Source organism: Tarenaya hassleriana, unplaced genomic scaffold, assembly GCF_000463585.1.
Source record: "Tarenaya hassleriana unplaced genomic scaffold, ASM46358v1 Cleome191, whole genome shotgun sequence".
In the NCBI taxonomy this organism is placed as follows: Eukaryota; Viridiplantae; Streptophyta; class Magnoliopsida; order Brassicales; family Cleomaceae; genus Tarenaya; species Tarenaya hassleriana.
In genome coordinates this window covers 33,749-51,009 of record NW_010965313.1, presented here as the reverse complement: position 1 = coordinate 51,009, position 17,261 = coordinate 33,749, and the positions used below count along the sequence as shown (strand labels likewise).

General features: G+C 39.4%; 2 protein-coding genes across 2 annotated transcripts; one reads left to right on the top strand and one right to left on the bottom strand.

The window, feature by feature from the left end:
• The first annotated feature begins 1,909 nt into the window (after window positions 1–1,909).
• LOC104811326 lies at window positions 1,910–2,401 on the top strand. The gene has a single exon (XM_010537986.1). The coding sequence runs from the start codon at window positions 1,910–1,912 to the stop codon at window positions 2,399–2,401; it is 492 nt and encodes a 163-aa protein (XP_010536288.1).
• Window positions 2,402–8,486: 6,085 nt separating this feature from the next.
• LOC104811325 lies at window positions 8,487–10,454 on the bottom strand. The gene is made up of 5 exons (XM_010537985.1): window positions 10,293–10,454; window positions 10,151–10,204; window positions 9,890–10,036; window positions 9,682–9,807; window positions 8,487–8,504 (listed from the first exon to the last, which is right to left on the bottom strand). Exons 1-5 carry the CDS (start codon window positions 10,452–10,454, stop codon window positions 8,487–8,489), a joined length of 507 nt encoding a protein of 168 aa, XP_010536287.1.
• Between the last annotated feature and the right edge of the window lie 6,807 nt (window positions 10,455–17,261).

The following is a 17,261-nucleotide window of genomic DNA, read 5'->3' as shown; positions in this document are numbered from 1 at the left end:
CACTTAGAATGGGTCTACAGGGTCACACACCAATAGGGATGGACTTATACGTGAAGAATCCGAAGAATGGAAACGAGATTTGACCGAAACGAGCATGAAAAAGGGTTTTCAGTGTGTTGGTCCGGAGCTGACCAAGTTTGGTCAGCCCCGGACCAAGTCTGGTCAGATCAGGCAGTCCGGAAGAGTAGTCCGAGGTCGCCTGTCTAGGTCTGGTCCGGCTGACCAAGAGTTGGTCAGCCGCTGACCAGATTCCTGGACAGGCGGACCGAGAAATGGCAAGTCGGACCGAATTGACCAAGAAGGGTCTTGGTCCGGAGCTGACCACACTTGGTCAGCCGGACCAAGCCTTCAAGACTGGCGGACCGCGTGCTTCGGACTAAGCTTGGTCCGCCGGACCAAGCTCCTGGTTCGGCGGACCGGGATCTGGAAAATTTCCAAATATTCGTTTTTAGGGTTTTCTAATCTTATTTAAGTTTAGGGTTTCGTCTAAACTTAATGAGAGCCGACCTAAAACTCAGAGAAACACCCTAGAACCCTAGAGAAGCTGTTCTCTTGGATTTCTATTGTCCCGGGATTGGATCTCGTCTCTTGAGTTACCCTTTTCTTCACTAATCCTAGCAGATTCGTTCCAAATCGTTTGGAATCCTTCCCGTCGGTGTGGATACGTGTAGAGGGACTGTAACTTCAGTCCTAGGTGGTTTAGAACAGGCCCCGGATCGAAATAAACTTCAAGTCTCATCGAGAACGAGGTAAGTAACGATTCCCTCGGTGATATACACGATCTTTCGGGTTCTGCGAGTTTGGTTGCGTGTGACGTTTGACTAGGTTTAGATTTTTCTTCCGCTGCATGAAACCTAGTAAACCAAACCCTAGATCGATATGATCGCATGCTAGGAACCCGGAGATAACCCAACATCAAATACTCTCATAAAACCATAGAAAGTATCAATACATCGAATGTATCTGAATAAAGCTCATAAACAGTACATCATAGAGCATTAAACCAACACATTCATCCAGAGTTTTAGACTATTGAATCGAGAGATTAGTAGGATAAAGCCTGGATAGTGAGGTTAGACTCGAGAGGGTTAATCTCTACTTTAGAGCTTGAATTCTCTGAATCGGATAGATAAACCACTGAGTTTGCATCTTTTGAAAGACCCTTGCATGTAAAGCAATCCCGAAGCCTGCAGTGTTTTGCCATTGATAGTTTATCGTTTGTTTTTATTATTTGCTTTTGATACATTCTCATCATTCTCATATTTCTCTAGATCTAGATTTCGATTGGAATCTGATTTAGTTGTTTACTTGTCCCTGTGTTCGACCCTAGTTGCTACACATGATCCGTACACTTGCGGACTTTGTTGAGTCTAGGATATTATTACTTGATCAAATTTATACACCTAGATTTGCGACATCACGGGTATATCCCCCATGAGCTAGATTACAACGGGAAGAAGAGGTTCTTCAGGGATATCAAGGATTACTTTTGGGAAGAACCTTACCTCTTCAAGAGAGGCAAGGCTTTAGGAGATGTGTGCCCGAAGAGGAAGTCCGTAGTGTGATTCATCACTGTCACTATTCGGACTGTGCTGGGCATTTTAGAGCATCGAAGACCTCGGCTAAAATTCTTCAAGCCGGGTTTTATTGGCCTTCAATGTTCAAGGACGTTCATCAATACGTCTCATCTTGCGATGCTTGTCAGAGAATGGGGAACATCTCCCGCCGCCACGAAATGCCTCAACGATACATCCTGGAAGTTGAATCGCTCGATATATGGCGCATAGACTTCATGGGACCGTTCTCATCTTCTTATGGGAACCAATATATCCTCGTGACGGTCGACTATGTCACCAAGTGGGTAGAAGCGATGGCGAGTCCCACTAACGACTCGAAAGTGGTGACAAAAATGTTCAAGAGGGTGATCTTTCCAAGACTCGAGACGCCAAGGGTTGTAATCAGCGATGGAGGATCTCACTTCATCAACCGCACCATCGAAACTCCTTTGAAGAAGTATGGTGTGAGACATAAGGTGGCTACCACGTATCACCCTCACACAAGCGGACAAGTTGAAACCTCAAATAAGGAGATCAAGGCAATTCTCGAGAAGACGATGTCAAGATCAAGGAAGGATTGGGCATCTAAGTTGGATGATGCCCTTTGGGCGTATAGGACAGCCTTCAAGGCACCCATCAGTATGTCTCTTTTTCAACTTGTCTATGAGAAACCTTGTCACTTGCCGGTTGAGCTTGAGTATAGGGCATATTGGGCAATCAAAAAGCTGAACTATGATTGGAAATCCGTTGAGGAGAAACGAGTGCTACAGCTTCACCAACTCGATGAGATTCGGTTGGATGCCTACGAGAATGCCCGAATTTACAAGGAGAGGACTAAGAGATGACATGATCGTCGGATTTTGCAAAGAGAATTCAGAGAGGGCGATCAGGTACTTCTCTTTAACTCAAGGCTCAAACTGTTTCCAGGCAAGTTGAGATCGCCTTGGTCGGGACCTTTCACGGTTAAACACGTCTACCCTCACAGAGCGATAGAGTTATACGGCTATGGAGGAGATACATTCAAGACCAACGCGCAAAGGCTGAAGATTTACAACCCCGAGGAGCACGACAAGGAGAGGAGCTCGATGAGCTTCTCTGATCCTCAAGACGAGTAAGCAACCCCGCGGTCAAGCTTAGGACAATAAATAAGCACTCTCGGGAGGCACTCCGAGCTTGTACATATCCTTTTTCATATCCTTTTTGCATTGCATATTTCTTTTTCTGCATTTGGGAACTTAGACACATGATGTGATGATGTTATCTTGATTTTGCTTATGTATTCGCTATGATTATATCGGTTTCACTTGATCTTTTCTCTTTCTGAGTTCTGAGTTTGAAAGGTGAACATCACAATGCAACCAGGTCTATACACAATGTGGAATCCTTTGCAAGTGGAATGCACGGAGGTATCTTTTAACCTTGGACCCAAGGTTATGCACTCATTTTTTCCTCCTATTCCACTTAGCTCTGAATTTCCTATTCCACATATTCGGACCCTTCGGATTTGAGTGACACCGTGGATGGTGTCTCGTTCAAGTCTGGGGGGTGAGCATCTAACATCGGTTCAAGTCCCTTCTAGGATGTATTTCATACATTCACTTGCATATAAAAAAAATCATCATTTCTCTCTCACTATAGATGCATTCCACACTTGCATTGCTTGCATTTGTACATATAGATATCACTTAGTCTTGCATTGCATTTGTCACATATAGGTCTAGATCATGTAGGAGCATATGCATTGCATAAACCGTTTACAGTTGAGATTGATCGATGAAGGAATGATGGTGATAGTTGCTTAGAAATTGCCTAGTGAGTTGGACTTAGATCTTTCTAAGATCTGAGTAGATTGTCGATGATAGGTTAATAGCGAACCCTCTCTTTGATGCTTGCGATTTTAGGTTGTGGGTTATCTTGTTGCCTTTAGGTACACCAAAGAGTAGGATCGACCAAACCCAGATTAGATATTTCCCTAAAACCGTTCCCTAGTCTTTCCCATAGGATGGATAGCCTTTTGGAAAGAATAATGCAGGAACATGCGAAGAAAGTACACATCCCAACACTCCGGTATCACTATATCGCCAATGAAAATCATTCGATGACATGAGTGCGTCGGAATTCGACAGTTCGGGTCTAAGTTGTGGGACAAGTGTCATGATCACTAAAGAAAAGCAAAAAGCTAAGACACTTGTGAACTTCAACGTCCTAGGAACTCGGGATCATACTTCTCCAAGTCTTAGTCTCTTGAAAGAAAGAAGAAAAGAAAAAAAAAAGGGCGATGAAAGAATAAATGAAGAGACAACATACCTTAGGGAGAAAAACGGTAAATAGGTTTAGGAGAGTGCTTGGGGGTAGTGATTACTCTTATAGTAGAGTTTGGATGACATAGAAACCCCATACTTAGGAAAGTTAGCTGACAAGAGAGGATAGCTAGAGTAGCCTAGATTCGATTCTATTCCCATGAGCTAAGCAGTGGATACACAGCTAAATCTTGAAACTCACCAAAGACCGATCTCTTACTCACCACCCCGCTCAGTCTTTGTGTTTCACTGATTTTATTTGCTCGAGGACGAGCACAGATTTAAGACGGGGGGATTTGATGGCTCGGATTCTACTTGGACTTTATACGAGTATGTCTTTGGTTTCTTAACTGTTTTCACACACTCTTAGGCATTTTTAGAGCACATTTAGCTCTTTGGGACTATTTTCTAGGTTTTGGCAGGTCTACGAGGAGAATTGCAGATTTTGACGTAAAGCAAGGTAACCAGAGACTTGGATCGGACTAAATCGACGTCGGTTTGGCCGAATAAGACACCCGAAGATCTGGAGATGTTGCAGGGGGACATGTAGAACCAAACCGCTGTGCAGGAATCGAAACGGAGAGCTAAAAGAAGGAGAAGAGGTCTAGACCGATCGGTCTAGAAGACCCAGCCAGAATGGTCCACAGATCGGTCCAGGGAGAAGGCGTGCCGCGAGAAAACAGAACCTAGACCGATCGGTCTAGGCATCAGCCCAAGGCAGACCGATCGGTCTAGAGAAGGAAGAACGAATGCGGAAAAACGAGACCTAGACCGATCGTTCTAGGCCTCAGTATAGGCTAGACCGATCGATCTAGAGAAGAAACAGACGTCCGCGAAAAACCAGCCCTAGACCGATCGGTCTACCCCTAGATCGATCGGTCTAGACGAACTGGCAGATTAAAATCGCGAGTTTCGCGATTTTTAGGGCATTCGAACATTTCCGGACTTAGGGAGGAAAAGAGGTGACAGTTCTCTCTCATTTTGGAGACCTAGGGTCGAAATCTTGAATGGAAACCAAAGAGATTTGTTGGAGATTGAAGATTGAAGATTTTACTGAGCATTTCTCTTCTCTTTCTCTCTATGTTCCATCTTGTAAATTTTGTGTTCTTGAACATGAGTAATGAGTAGTTTTCTTGTTGTGGGATGAGGGATTAGCCCTCATATAAGGATGCTTGTATCAACCTTTGGACCCAAGATTGTGCTTTGTTTATGTTTTCAAACTCTTGCAATGAATGAAATTTGTTCTTCATGTTTATCTCTCATCTCTCTTGAATGAATGGTTAGGAAAACCTAGGATTTGTTGAATTGAGTGATGCAATTGTTTGGATTTGATTGCTAGAGTTTAATGAATGGTGTTCAATGTCTCCACTTGATGAGAATCTCATGGGTAGGACTTATAATTGAGAATCTCTTGGAGACATGGATTCTTGGTTTTGGTGCATTCATTGAAATGGGTTGAGATTGAATGCGAAGAGATTCAATTTAATCCAACCTAGGATTGTGACAAGGGAGTTTAATGCATTCGGGATTTTACTCTAAGCCACGAAAGTGGAAAGAGTACTCTCTTGGATAGCGGGTCTTCGATTTGAAAGAACTGAACCCGACCTTAGTCTTCGAATCCCTCACTTTAGAACGAACATGATCTAGGTCCATAATCCCTTATGACATCCTTGCATGATCGGTGAACCCCGATTCCCACAACCTGTCATATCGATCATCTTTTCTTGAATATTGCTTATCTTTGATTTTTGTTTTCCTTCTTTTAATTTTCTGCAACTTCCCAAAACAACAAAAACAATTCTCCAATTTTATCTTCACCCCTTTCCTAGTTTTAATCGACTCCTAGCTTAACCGCTTAAGTCCTTGTGTTCCACCCGGTACTACGACATCCGTATACTTGTGGATTAGTTGTGTTTCGGGTTGTAAATTTAAGACTCGTCACGCAAAGTGATCAGTGATCGCCAACTTGGTCCATTTAAACTCCGAAAACACTGTTTTAGCTCCTTTTTAGTCTAAATACGCGAATATACCTGAAACGACATCAAAGAGCAAAGAAAACGGTTTTTGATGTCTAAAATGCAGTCTAACTACTTAATATGTACGGAAAAGAGAGGTGAAATGTAGCTAAAACTATAGAAAAATAACGTCAAAAATCGGTGTTATCATCGATCTCTAACCGAGTCAGCATCACAATATCTCCGTGTGTCCATTCTTTCTTGTGCATATCCCTTAGTGTTCTCTTGACATATCTTAATATTTGTTCTACCATGCTCTAGTTCTGAGTTGTATGTGAATGCCTCTTGGACAGAATAATGCAGAATAATGCAGGAACATGCACAGAAAGTACACATCCCAACACTCCGCTGTCACTATATCGCCAATGAAAATCATTCGATGACATGAGTGCGTCGGAATTCGACAGTTCAGGTCTAAGTTGTTGGATAAGTGTCATGATCACTAAAGAAAAACAAAAAGCTAAGACACTTATCAACTTCAACGTCCTAGCAACTCGGGATGATACTTCTCCAACTCTTACTCTCTTGAAAGAAAGAAGAAAAGAAAAAAAAAAGGACGATGAAAGAATAAATGAAGAGACAACATACCTTAGGGAGAAAAACGTTAAATAGGTTTAGGAGAGTGCTTGGGGATAGTGATTACTCTTATGGTAGAGTTTGGATGACATAGAAACCCCATACTTAGGAAAGTTAGCTGACAAGAGAGGATAGCTAGAGTAGTCTAGATTCGTTTCTATTCTCATGAGCTAAGCAGTGGATACGCAGCTAAGTTTTGAAACTCACCAAAGACCGATCTCTTACTCACCACCCCGCTCAGTGTTTGTGTTTCACTGATTTTATTTTGCTCGAGGACGAGCAAAGATTTAAGACTGGGGGGATTTGATGGCTCGGATTCTACTTGGATTTTATACGAATATGACTTTTGTTTCGAAACGGTTTCCACACACTCTTATGCGTTTTTAGAGTCCATTTAACTCTTTAGGACTATTTTGCAGTTTTTGGAAGGTCTACGAGGAGAATTGCAGATTTTGACGTAAAGCAAGGTAACCACAGACTTAGATCGGACTGAATCGATGTCGGTTTGGCCGAACCAGACACCCGAAGATCTGGAGACGTTGCAGGGGGACATGTAGACCAAACCGTTGTGCAGGAACCGAAACGGAGAGCTAAAAGAAGGAGAAGAGGTCTAGACCGATTGGTCTAGACCTAGACCGATCGGTCTAGAAGACCTAGCCAGAACGGTCCATAGATCGGTCCAGGGAGAAGGCGTGCCGCGAGAAAACAGAACCTAGACCGATCGGTCTAGGCACCAGCCCAAGGCAGACCAATCGGTCTAGAGAAGGAAGAACGAATGCAGAAAAACGAGACCTAGACCGACCGGTCTAGGCCTCAGCATAGGCTAGACCGATCGATCTAGAGAAGAAATAGACGTCCGCAAAAAACCAGCCCTAGACCGATCGGTCTACCCCTAGATCGATCGGTCTAGACGAACTGGCAGATTAAAATCGCGAGTTTCGCGATTTTTAGGGCATTAGAACATTTCCGGACTTAGGGAGGAAAAGAGGTGACAGTTCTCTCTCATTTTGGAGACCTAGGGTCGAAATCTTGAATTGAAACCAAAGAGATTTGTTGGAGATTGAAGATTGAAGATTTTAATGACCATTTCTCTTCTCTTTCTCTCTATGTTCCATCTTGTAAATTTTGTGTTCTTGAACATGAGTAATGAGTAGTTTTCTTGTTGTGGGATGAGGGATTAGCCCTCATATAAGGATGCTTGTATCAACCTTTGGACCCAAGATTGTGCTTTGTTTATGTTTTCAAACTCTTGTAGTGAATGAAATTTTGTTCTTCATGTTTATCTCTCATCTCTCTTGAATGAATGGTTAGGGAAACCTAGGATTTGTTGAATTGAGTGATGCAATTGTTTGGATTTGATTGCTAGAGTTTAATGAATGGTGTTCAATTCTCCCACTTGATGAGAATCTCATGGGTAGGATTTAGAATTGAGAATCTCTTGGAGACATGGATTCTTGGTTTTGGTGCATTCATTGAAATGGGTTGAGATCGAATGCGAAGAGATTCGATTTAATCCAACTTAGGATTGTAACAAGGGAGTTTAATGCATTCGGGATTTTACTCTAAGCCACGAAAGTGGATAGAGTACTATCTTGGATAGCGGGTCTTCGGTTTTAAAGAACTGAACCCGACCTTAGTCTTTGAATCCCTCACTTTAGAACGAGCATGATCTAGGTCCATAATCCCTTACGACATTCTTGCATGATTGGTGAACCCCGATTCCCACAACCTTTCATATCGATCATCTTTTCTTGAATATTGCTTATCTTTGATTTTTGTTTTCCTTCTTTTAATTTTCTACAACTTCCCAAAACAACAAAAACAATTCTCCAATTTTATCTTCACCCTTTTCCTAGTTTTAATCGACTCCTAGCTTAACCGCTTAAGTCCTTGTGTTCGACCCTGGTACTACGACATCCGTATACTTGCGGATTAGGTTTGTTTCAGGTTATAAATTTAAGACTCGTAACGCAAGTGATCAGTGGTCGCCAACTTGGTCCATTTAAACTCCGAAAACAGTGTTTTAGCTCCTCTTTAGTCTAAATACGCGAATATACCTGAAACAACATCAAAGAGCAAAGAAATGGTTTTTGATGTCTAAAATGCAGTCTAACTACTTAATATGTACAGAAAAGAGAGGTGAAATGTAGCTAAAACTATAAAAAAAATAACATAAAAAATCGGTGTTATCATCGATCTCTGACCGAGTCAGCATCGTAATATCTCTGTGTCCATTCTTTCCTGTGCATATCCCTTTACTTAGTGTTCTCTTGACATATCTTAATATTTATTCTACCATGCTCCAGTTCTGAGTTGTATGCGAATGCATACATTTGCTAACCTGATGCACAACAAATGACAAGTTAGGATGTGTGACAGTTAAATATATGAGCTTACCTACCACTCTTCGATAGAGTTCGACCTCTTCAAATGGTTCCCCCTCTGGATGATCTTTGAAATTTTTCTGGATTGGTTTCCTACCGGTTTTGCTCCTAGTTTACCTATAACATCAAGAAGATCAAATGTGTACTTTTGTTGGGATAGAAATAATCCCACGGTTGAGCGAGTTACTTTTATTCCAAGAAAGTACTTCAAGTTATCTAGATCCTTAATATCAAACATGTTCTTAAGAAATGCTAATAATTTAGGTACCATTTTGAATAATAATTTACAAAGTTTAGGGTTTTTTTTCCAAAAAAAAGTTTAGATATATTTTTTGAAAAGTATTAATAAGTTAAGTTTTTTTATTTTCTCTAGTTTTTATAATTCGAAAATTCACTGTACAATGCATCTTTAAGAGGATCGGAGAAATCCATTTGAATGTCGTTCTCTATATGGAGACTCAAACTTGGAATAGGAATGAGTTTTGTTCCATTTCTTACCATTTGAACTACCTAATCTTGTGTTATATATATATATAAGTTGGTTATAACTCTAAAGAAAAAACATTGAATCATTCAATTTATTTTAGGATACATCATAAGTTCATTTCAGAGGCAATATATGCTTCGACCAGGTCCACCGAAGAAGAGGTGTGATCCCAACTTAGGGTGAAAACGGTAATAAAATAAATTGTAACATTCCTTCTGAGAGATGAGGTGAAAACCTTCTCCAAGCTCCTTCTTCACGTTCCCCTCTAGTACAGCGGCTTATTAAGGATGCCTTCCCACGACCATCCTGCGGGTAAAAACAACTTCCCATGCAAGTGGAAGTGTGTTGCCCAAACCTCTTTACATTCTTGATCTCTCCTCCCCATGCCGCTATCGGTGCCGTGTCCTTTAGCAATGGAAAGAGTGAGTTCGGCCAATACCCGACTTGGTGATTATTGGTTAGGAGCCACCAATTCTCGCTCCCACGATCCTACCATGCATCAAGTCGTTAGTTTATCAATATATGATGTGAAACATGAATGTATTCGGTTTTTCCCATCTTTTTGTTATACCTTCCTTATAAGAAAGATGCATTTATATTCTGGACCACGAGGAGTTGAATAGTGGTTGAAGGCCGCACCAACAGCGGTCTTGCTACTGGTTTGGACAAAGCTCTCACATTTGAGGTCATAACAGCCTGTTTTGTCGTACCCATCACCCTGTTTTGTTGAGTTTTCCATTAATTTGATCGTGGTACATGAGAATATGTGGCTTAATCGCTAGGCCATATATGGATACGGAAACGGACCGAAAAAATATTAGATGAAACTTACAGTCCAATAAATAAAGAGTCTCGTGTTTTCATCGCCGTACAATGCTGGATTTACCTATAAGCAAAATGCAAACAGAAAGAATCATCACATGTTTTTTTTCAATCATGACAGAAATATGAAACAAAGCCTACGAACGAGAAACCTGCCAACCTGCTTCCATCGCATTAACTGCGCGCTCCTCTTCATTCATGCTAGAAATCCACATCTGGCTCGCACTTATTTCATCATCCTGTTCAACAAATGGTTTCCACACAGTCATCCAGGCCTCGCTTTCTTGGTAACCTCCATTCTCCACTATCAACATGGCATACTAATGCAAAAAAAAAAATCAAAATTTATTTAAAAAACAACAATATATGTATGAGGATTCAAAATTTGTGAAATTGCGAATCGAAATGGAAACCTAATAATCCTCTAGCAATGTTTAGCACTGGTCCGAGTTCTATAACGAACTCAAAAATTTTAAGAAAAATCTAGGAATGAAATTAGAAGAACACTTGGAAGGGAGATATTTAAAAAAAAAAATTATTTCCATTGATTTCGCGTCGTATTACAACGAAAGGAAATATGATTATTTATACTCATTTCATAACAACTATTCATATAAATGTCCTAAATAAAATATTTTAATATCAAGATTTTCTATTATAATATCTAAATATGTTATTATAACTATCTACACTTTTCTAACTAAATATCTAGATATGTTTCTTATAAAAATTTTAGAAATTAGATCATAAATTAATTTTGGATTCGGCCCCAATTTATTTTGGATCAATGATCCAAAATTAAACTTAGCTTAAATTAATTTGATTGAAGTTTAAAATTAATCAAAATCAAGTTTAACTTCAGCAATATACCTCACGGTTTTCCAAGGAATCTTTTTGAGTTAGGTGAAATCGAGATCCATGGCTGCTATAATTTGAATCTTTTTTTCCGTAATTTTTTATGGAACCCCAACGTAAGAGGTCTTCTCTTGTTGTTCTCCTTATTGGAACGGTGCTCTCTGGACATTCTCCGTTCCTATGCCATACCTGAGCTATGCCACCAGTTTTTGAGGAAGGATCTTCTTGGAGAAAACTTGGCCTCATCTATTTGACATCATTCAGATCATAACAGTATAAGAAAATATTGTGAGAAGAAATAGCAAATCAATGCTTTAGAAGTGAAAATATAAGACAAAAAGATTTAAAAGACGACATACCAAATAATTTCTACAGATAAGACATACCTGAATAGTGTGGTTCTTTAATAAAGGGTGATCGAAAGCGGGTTGATTGGTAATATGAACACAATCTATTATATCTCCATCTGGACTCTGTTCAAAAGTAAAATAACAACATAACATAATCCAAAACATGAACGGTGTTCATCTCGTGACTCAGTTTTCCAACAAATGTATAAATAACAAAACATTTAAGAAATCTTATAGTTTATATATCCATTGAACTTACTTACTTTGATAGATTTAACATCAGGTTTGTTGATTAGTTCCAAGTGTCTTTGTATCTCAACCTCTTGCAATTCTGAAATATCGGTCTTTGCGGAGGAAGTTGTGATTATCAACATCGTGATTCCCGGAATCAGCAGCAAATTGATCGCCCGATCAGCCATGACGACATGAGATGCCATTCAAAAAGACAGAGATCAAAAGCTTTGAGATTGTTGGTATGGCTCTCGTTTCTAAATGTTTGGGATTTACAGACATAGAATTGGTCCATAGCCCAAACAATCGGATTTGTTTCCAGCGATACAGGTGACTTAGTACATATAATAGATTATTTCCTAATGTTTGGGACTTATATTCGTAGAATTGGTTCATTTTATGGATAACTTCAAATGTAGAAATGGAAATTATAAATTAAAAAGCACAACCCAAAAAATTCAAAATGAAAAAAATGGACTATGAATCTCTTGAGAGATTTATAAATCCATCAATTTACTCTAAAATATCCAACAATCCTCCACCATTTTAGAGTAAATTATCCTTGGAAACCGATCGACAATCCGTGATCCTCACAACTTTGTGCATAAATGAATGTATCTTTCGGCTGAACTTCCACTTAGTGTAACGTACAACAATAAACTCGAATTACATAGATGTCGAAACGATTGAACCTAGTAATCCTAATTGAGCTACCGAGTATAAAATATACACGAAGTTGATACAAGTTTTTTTGCAATCCTTGACACTATAATGACCATGTGTCCATATCCATTCACAAGCACACGGATGTTGAGCCATCAACATCTTGAAGCGGCCTCACTTGATGCTTGTATAGGTGAATTCTTTATGATATTGTGTCTTACAACTAAGCACTTTGTCAAATGACTCATTAAGTAAAACATCCTCTTTACATTGCATAACCTAGATGCCTACCTCGGGATGTGTAGTCGTGAAGCATCTACAATCACATAGTAAAGGATTTAACTCATTGAACTCAAGATCTAGCATTATACTAGACGTTGAGTTGAGATTCCTTTACTGCAATTCATAAAACCGGCTCTAGTCCCATCCCTTGCGATATTTTGTGTACCACATCCCTTGGCAAGCTATTTATGAAAGCGTCCGCCGAATTTTGTTTGATCCGCACAAAATCCACCATTGTGCAATGCCAAATATGGAATTCTAAGACACCGGTTTAGTTCTTGCGAATTCTATCATCGATAATTCGTCTTCCTCGTTGAATCCTCTCAAAGTCAATTACCGAAAGAAAACAGACAAAACAAGAATGTAAAGACACAGGGGATTACGAGTTCAGTACGATCGCTGTGATAGTACCTACGTCTCGAGAGAGAGAGGTTTGTTTATTAGATGATCTCATGTTCTTAGTTACAAGAGAACACCAAAGGAAATTTCAGAAAGATTAGCAATGGTGGAACTGGATTCTCGGTTCTGCTCTTTATTTAACTCATCAACTAACTCCTTGGAAAATTTCCACTTTGCCCTTTTTTTCGTTAACGTCATTTGACCTTCTGAATGAACCAGAGTCTTCAACTCATTTGTTTACTCAGGTAGCTTTCAACAAAACTCCACCTTACCTGAGAAATACCAACCTTCGATTTTCAATTCAGTTTACCTCTTTCTCTGTGTCACACATCTAATCTTCTGACACTCGAAGCAAGCTCAGCAGTGTACTGAGCCTACTTACAGGGATGACCTTTGTTAACAAGTCTACGAACATCAATGTGCTTCATCCTCTCATGATGAACTGAGTTCTTGGACAAATCTATAGCGCTTTGTGAATCACACATCACTTCAACGAACTTCTGGTCAAAACCTAGCTCAGTAACTAATCCTTTTAGCCAAAGTTCTTCCTTTAGAGCATATGACAAACCAAATATTCTGCTTCAGTTGTGGAGAGAGCTACCACACTTTGTAGTCTTGACTTCTAACACAATTGCCACCGACAGTAAAAACAAAACCAGTTACTGACCTTCGTTTATCCAGATCTACTGCATAATCCGAATCACAAAATCCTTTTATAGTAAACTGCTATGTTTTTCTATACTTCAGTCCATAACCTGCTGTAGCCATCATGTATCGCAAAAACCATTTCACTTTTTCCCAATGACTTTTCTCTGGTCGTCCCATAACCTGCTGATCACACCTATAGAATAAGCAAGATCAGGCCTAGTTTTGATCGTTGCATACATGATACTACCCACTGCATTTGAATATGGAATAGAATCAGCAAATTCTGCATCAAACTCTTCTGCTTCTTAGCTTGAACTCAGTTTAAAATGTGCTCCTATAGGCGTATGAACCTCCTTGGCATTCTCCATATTGAAACTCTTCAGCACTTTATGGATGTACTCAGATTGTGACAAGGCCAGGGTTCCAGCAGCTCGATCTCTTATGATTGTCATGCCTAAATCTTCTTGGGAGAGCCTAGGTTCTTCATATCAAACACGTTATTAAAAATTGGAGAAAAAAATAAGAACAAAATCGAACCGAGGGACCAAATATCCCTTCAAGGCGTGAAGACACTTTTCTAAAACTGTTATTCCGTCTGTTACGAGCAAGGACTTCCGGAATACGATTCTGAGATACAATGAAGAGAAATACATTCTAGAATTGTTCGTTCAAGAATGCATAGACAAGGAAACATGAAGAAGAAGATGAACGAAAGCTTTCAGGAGAGTTTTTGCAAGAAACTACCGAAAGTGCTCTCAAAATCTCTCAAAAAAAATTAGATCTCATGTCTTCAACATTCTCTGAATATTTTTGTGATAAACCACTAGAGACATCGTCAAAAGTTGCATCAATTTATTAGTTTTCATGCAAAAAATCGCATTTGTTCATGTTCCAGATATTTAACATGGTCTGTGTCAAATCTGATACGGTCAATGTCAAATGTCTGTGCAAATATAACATTCTCTCAGAGAATTGACACGGTCCGTGTTGCACCTGACACAGTCCGTGTCAAATTTTTGAGCAAAAAACAATATTTTCTTAGAGAATTAACACGGTCCGTGTTGAATCTAACACGACCGTGTTATATTTGACATAACCCGTGTTGAATTTAACACTGCCCGTGTTGGAATTAATATGCTTGTGTTACAACCTGTGCAGAATTTCTGCACTTAAATTTCACAACTAGTTACAAGTACATATTTCACCAAACACATGTATATACTTAATCAATTCATACTATATCATTTACAAATATATAACTCCTACACCATATTCATAATATATATAAATACGAATTTCTTGAGAGATTATTATTAAACCCATTCATTTACTCTAAAAATTACAACAATCCTCCACCATTTTTAGAGTAAAATAAACAATGGAAAATCAACCAATTAATCATTCATCTTCACAATGTTGCGCATAAATAAAAGTATCTTTACGATTGAACTTTCACTTAGTGTAATATACAACAATAGACTCGAATTCTGTAGCTGTCAAAAACGATTAAACCTACGTAATCCAAGTTGAGCTACAAAATATACACACACACAAAATCAATACATTTCCCTGTATATCTTGACACTATATCGGCCATGTATCCATATCTCCTTCATATGCCGAGCCTCCAGCATCTTGAAGCGGCCACACTTCATGCTCTCATAGGTGAATTCTTTCAAATCGTGCTCTACGACAAAGCAAGTTATCAAAGAATTCATTAAGTATGAAATAACCTCTTTACGTTGTATACCAAGATGCTTAACTCGGGATGATTCCCTTCTAAGTATCTACAACCAGATATTAGAGGATTTAACTCATTGAACTCAAGATCTAACGTTGTATTTAGACGTCGAGTTGAGATTCCTCTAAATGTGATTTAATCAATACGCTCAAGGTCCATCCCTATAATCATTTTGTGCAACATGTCCCTCGACAAACTTTTGGCTAAAGCATCAACCACGTTTTGTTTTGTGCGCACAAAATCCACCACTATGGTCCCGTCTTTTACAAGACCGTTCACATAGTTATGTCGTAAACCAATATGTCTAGACTTCTCGTTATACCCATGGCTATATACCTTAGCAAACGTCGTTGCGCTATCACAATATATTGTGATAGGCGATACTGGTTTAGGCCATAATGGTATTTCAAATACCAAATTCCTTAGCCATTCAGCTTCTTTTGACGCTATCGTCGAGTCGAAAATGCAAGTTTGTTTCTTGGAAGCCCAAGAAATTGCAGCTCCACCTAATAGATAAAGCCAACCACTCATCAAGGCATGATCCTCCTCACTTGAGTTCCAACTCGCATCCGTATATCGTTCTAATACCGATGGTTGACCCGTGCGAAGACCTTTATGATATGCTTCAAGTATCGAAATACTCTCCGTACAACATACCAATGATGTATGCTCGGGTTACTAGTGTACCTACTCAGGGTCTAGTACTAGCCATAACATACATTAAACATCCAATGACACTAGCATATTCAAGTTGAGACATTGGTTCCCCTTTGTTTACTACCAATTTAGCATTACAATCCATCGGTGTAGAAACCGGAGTACTTTCGTAGAGATCAAAATGTTTTAACACTTTCTCAATGTAGTATGATTGAGAGAGTGAAATCGTACAGTGATCTCTCATTATCCTAATTTCAAGGATAACATCCGCTTCTCCTAGATCTTTCATCGAAAACTTCGATGACAAGAAATCTTTTGTTTCTTGACTTGCTGTAATTCCCAACTGAATATGAGCATGTCATCCACGTATCAGCAAATAATAACCCCATGACCATTCTCGTCAAACTTGCTATATACGCATTTGTCTGATTGATTCAGACAAAACTCATTAGCCAATATCACCTCATCAAACTTTTGATGCCATTGGGCGCTTTTTTAACCCGTATAATGATTCGACCAACTTGCACACTTTGTGTGCTTGACCGGATAAGACGAAACCTTCTGTTTGCTTCATATACACCTCCTCTTTAAGATCACCATTTAGGAATGTCGTCCATTTGGTGAATTACAAGATTTTTTATCGAAGCAATAGCGATCAATAATCTTATCGTAGCTATTCTAGCTACCGATGCATATGTATCGAAATAATTGATACCTTGTTTTTGTCTAAAGCCCTGAGCTACTAGACGAGCCTTGAACTTATCAATAGTTCCATCCACTCTCATCTTCTTCTTGAAGATCCACTTGCAACCACTCGGCTTACATTCTGGAGGTGGATCTACTAAGACCCGCGTGTTATTACTCATGATGGATTCCATCTCTTCATTTATTGCTTCTTTCCAGAAAGCGACATTCTGCCATTTCATCGCCTCTTCGTACGTCCTAGAATCTCCCTCGACATTATACATATAAGCGAGCTGAAACACTATCGACTCATTAATACCTTCCACCAGGTACATCTAAAAGTCCGGACCATAGGACTTTGCTTTCCTAATACGTTTACCTCTACGAGGTTCACTTGGTCCATCCTCTTGATCGATTGTTCGATCACTCAAACTAGGTACAATGCATCTCTTAACTCAATGACCGTGTGAATGGCTATGTAATCATTTGGTTCTATGACATAGAACCTATAGGCTTTGCTATGTAAAGCATAACCTATGAAGATACATTCAATTCCTCTATCTCCCAAAGTTTTTCTCTTTGGTTCCGGGACTTTGACTCCCGACATCCCA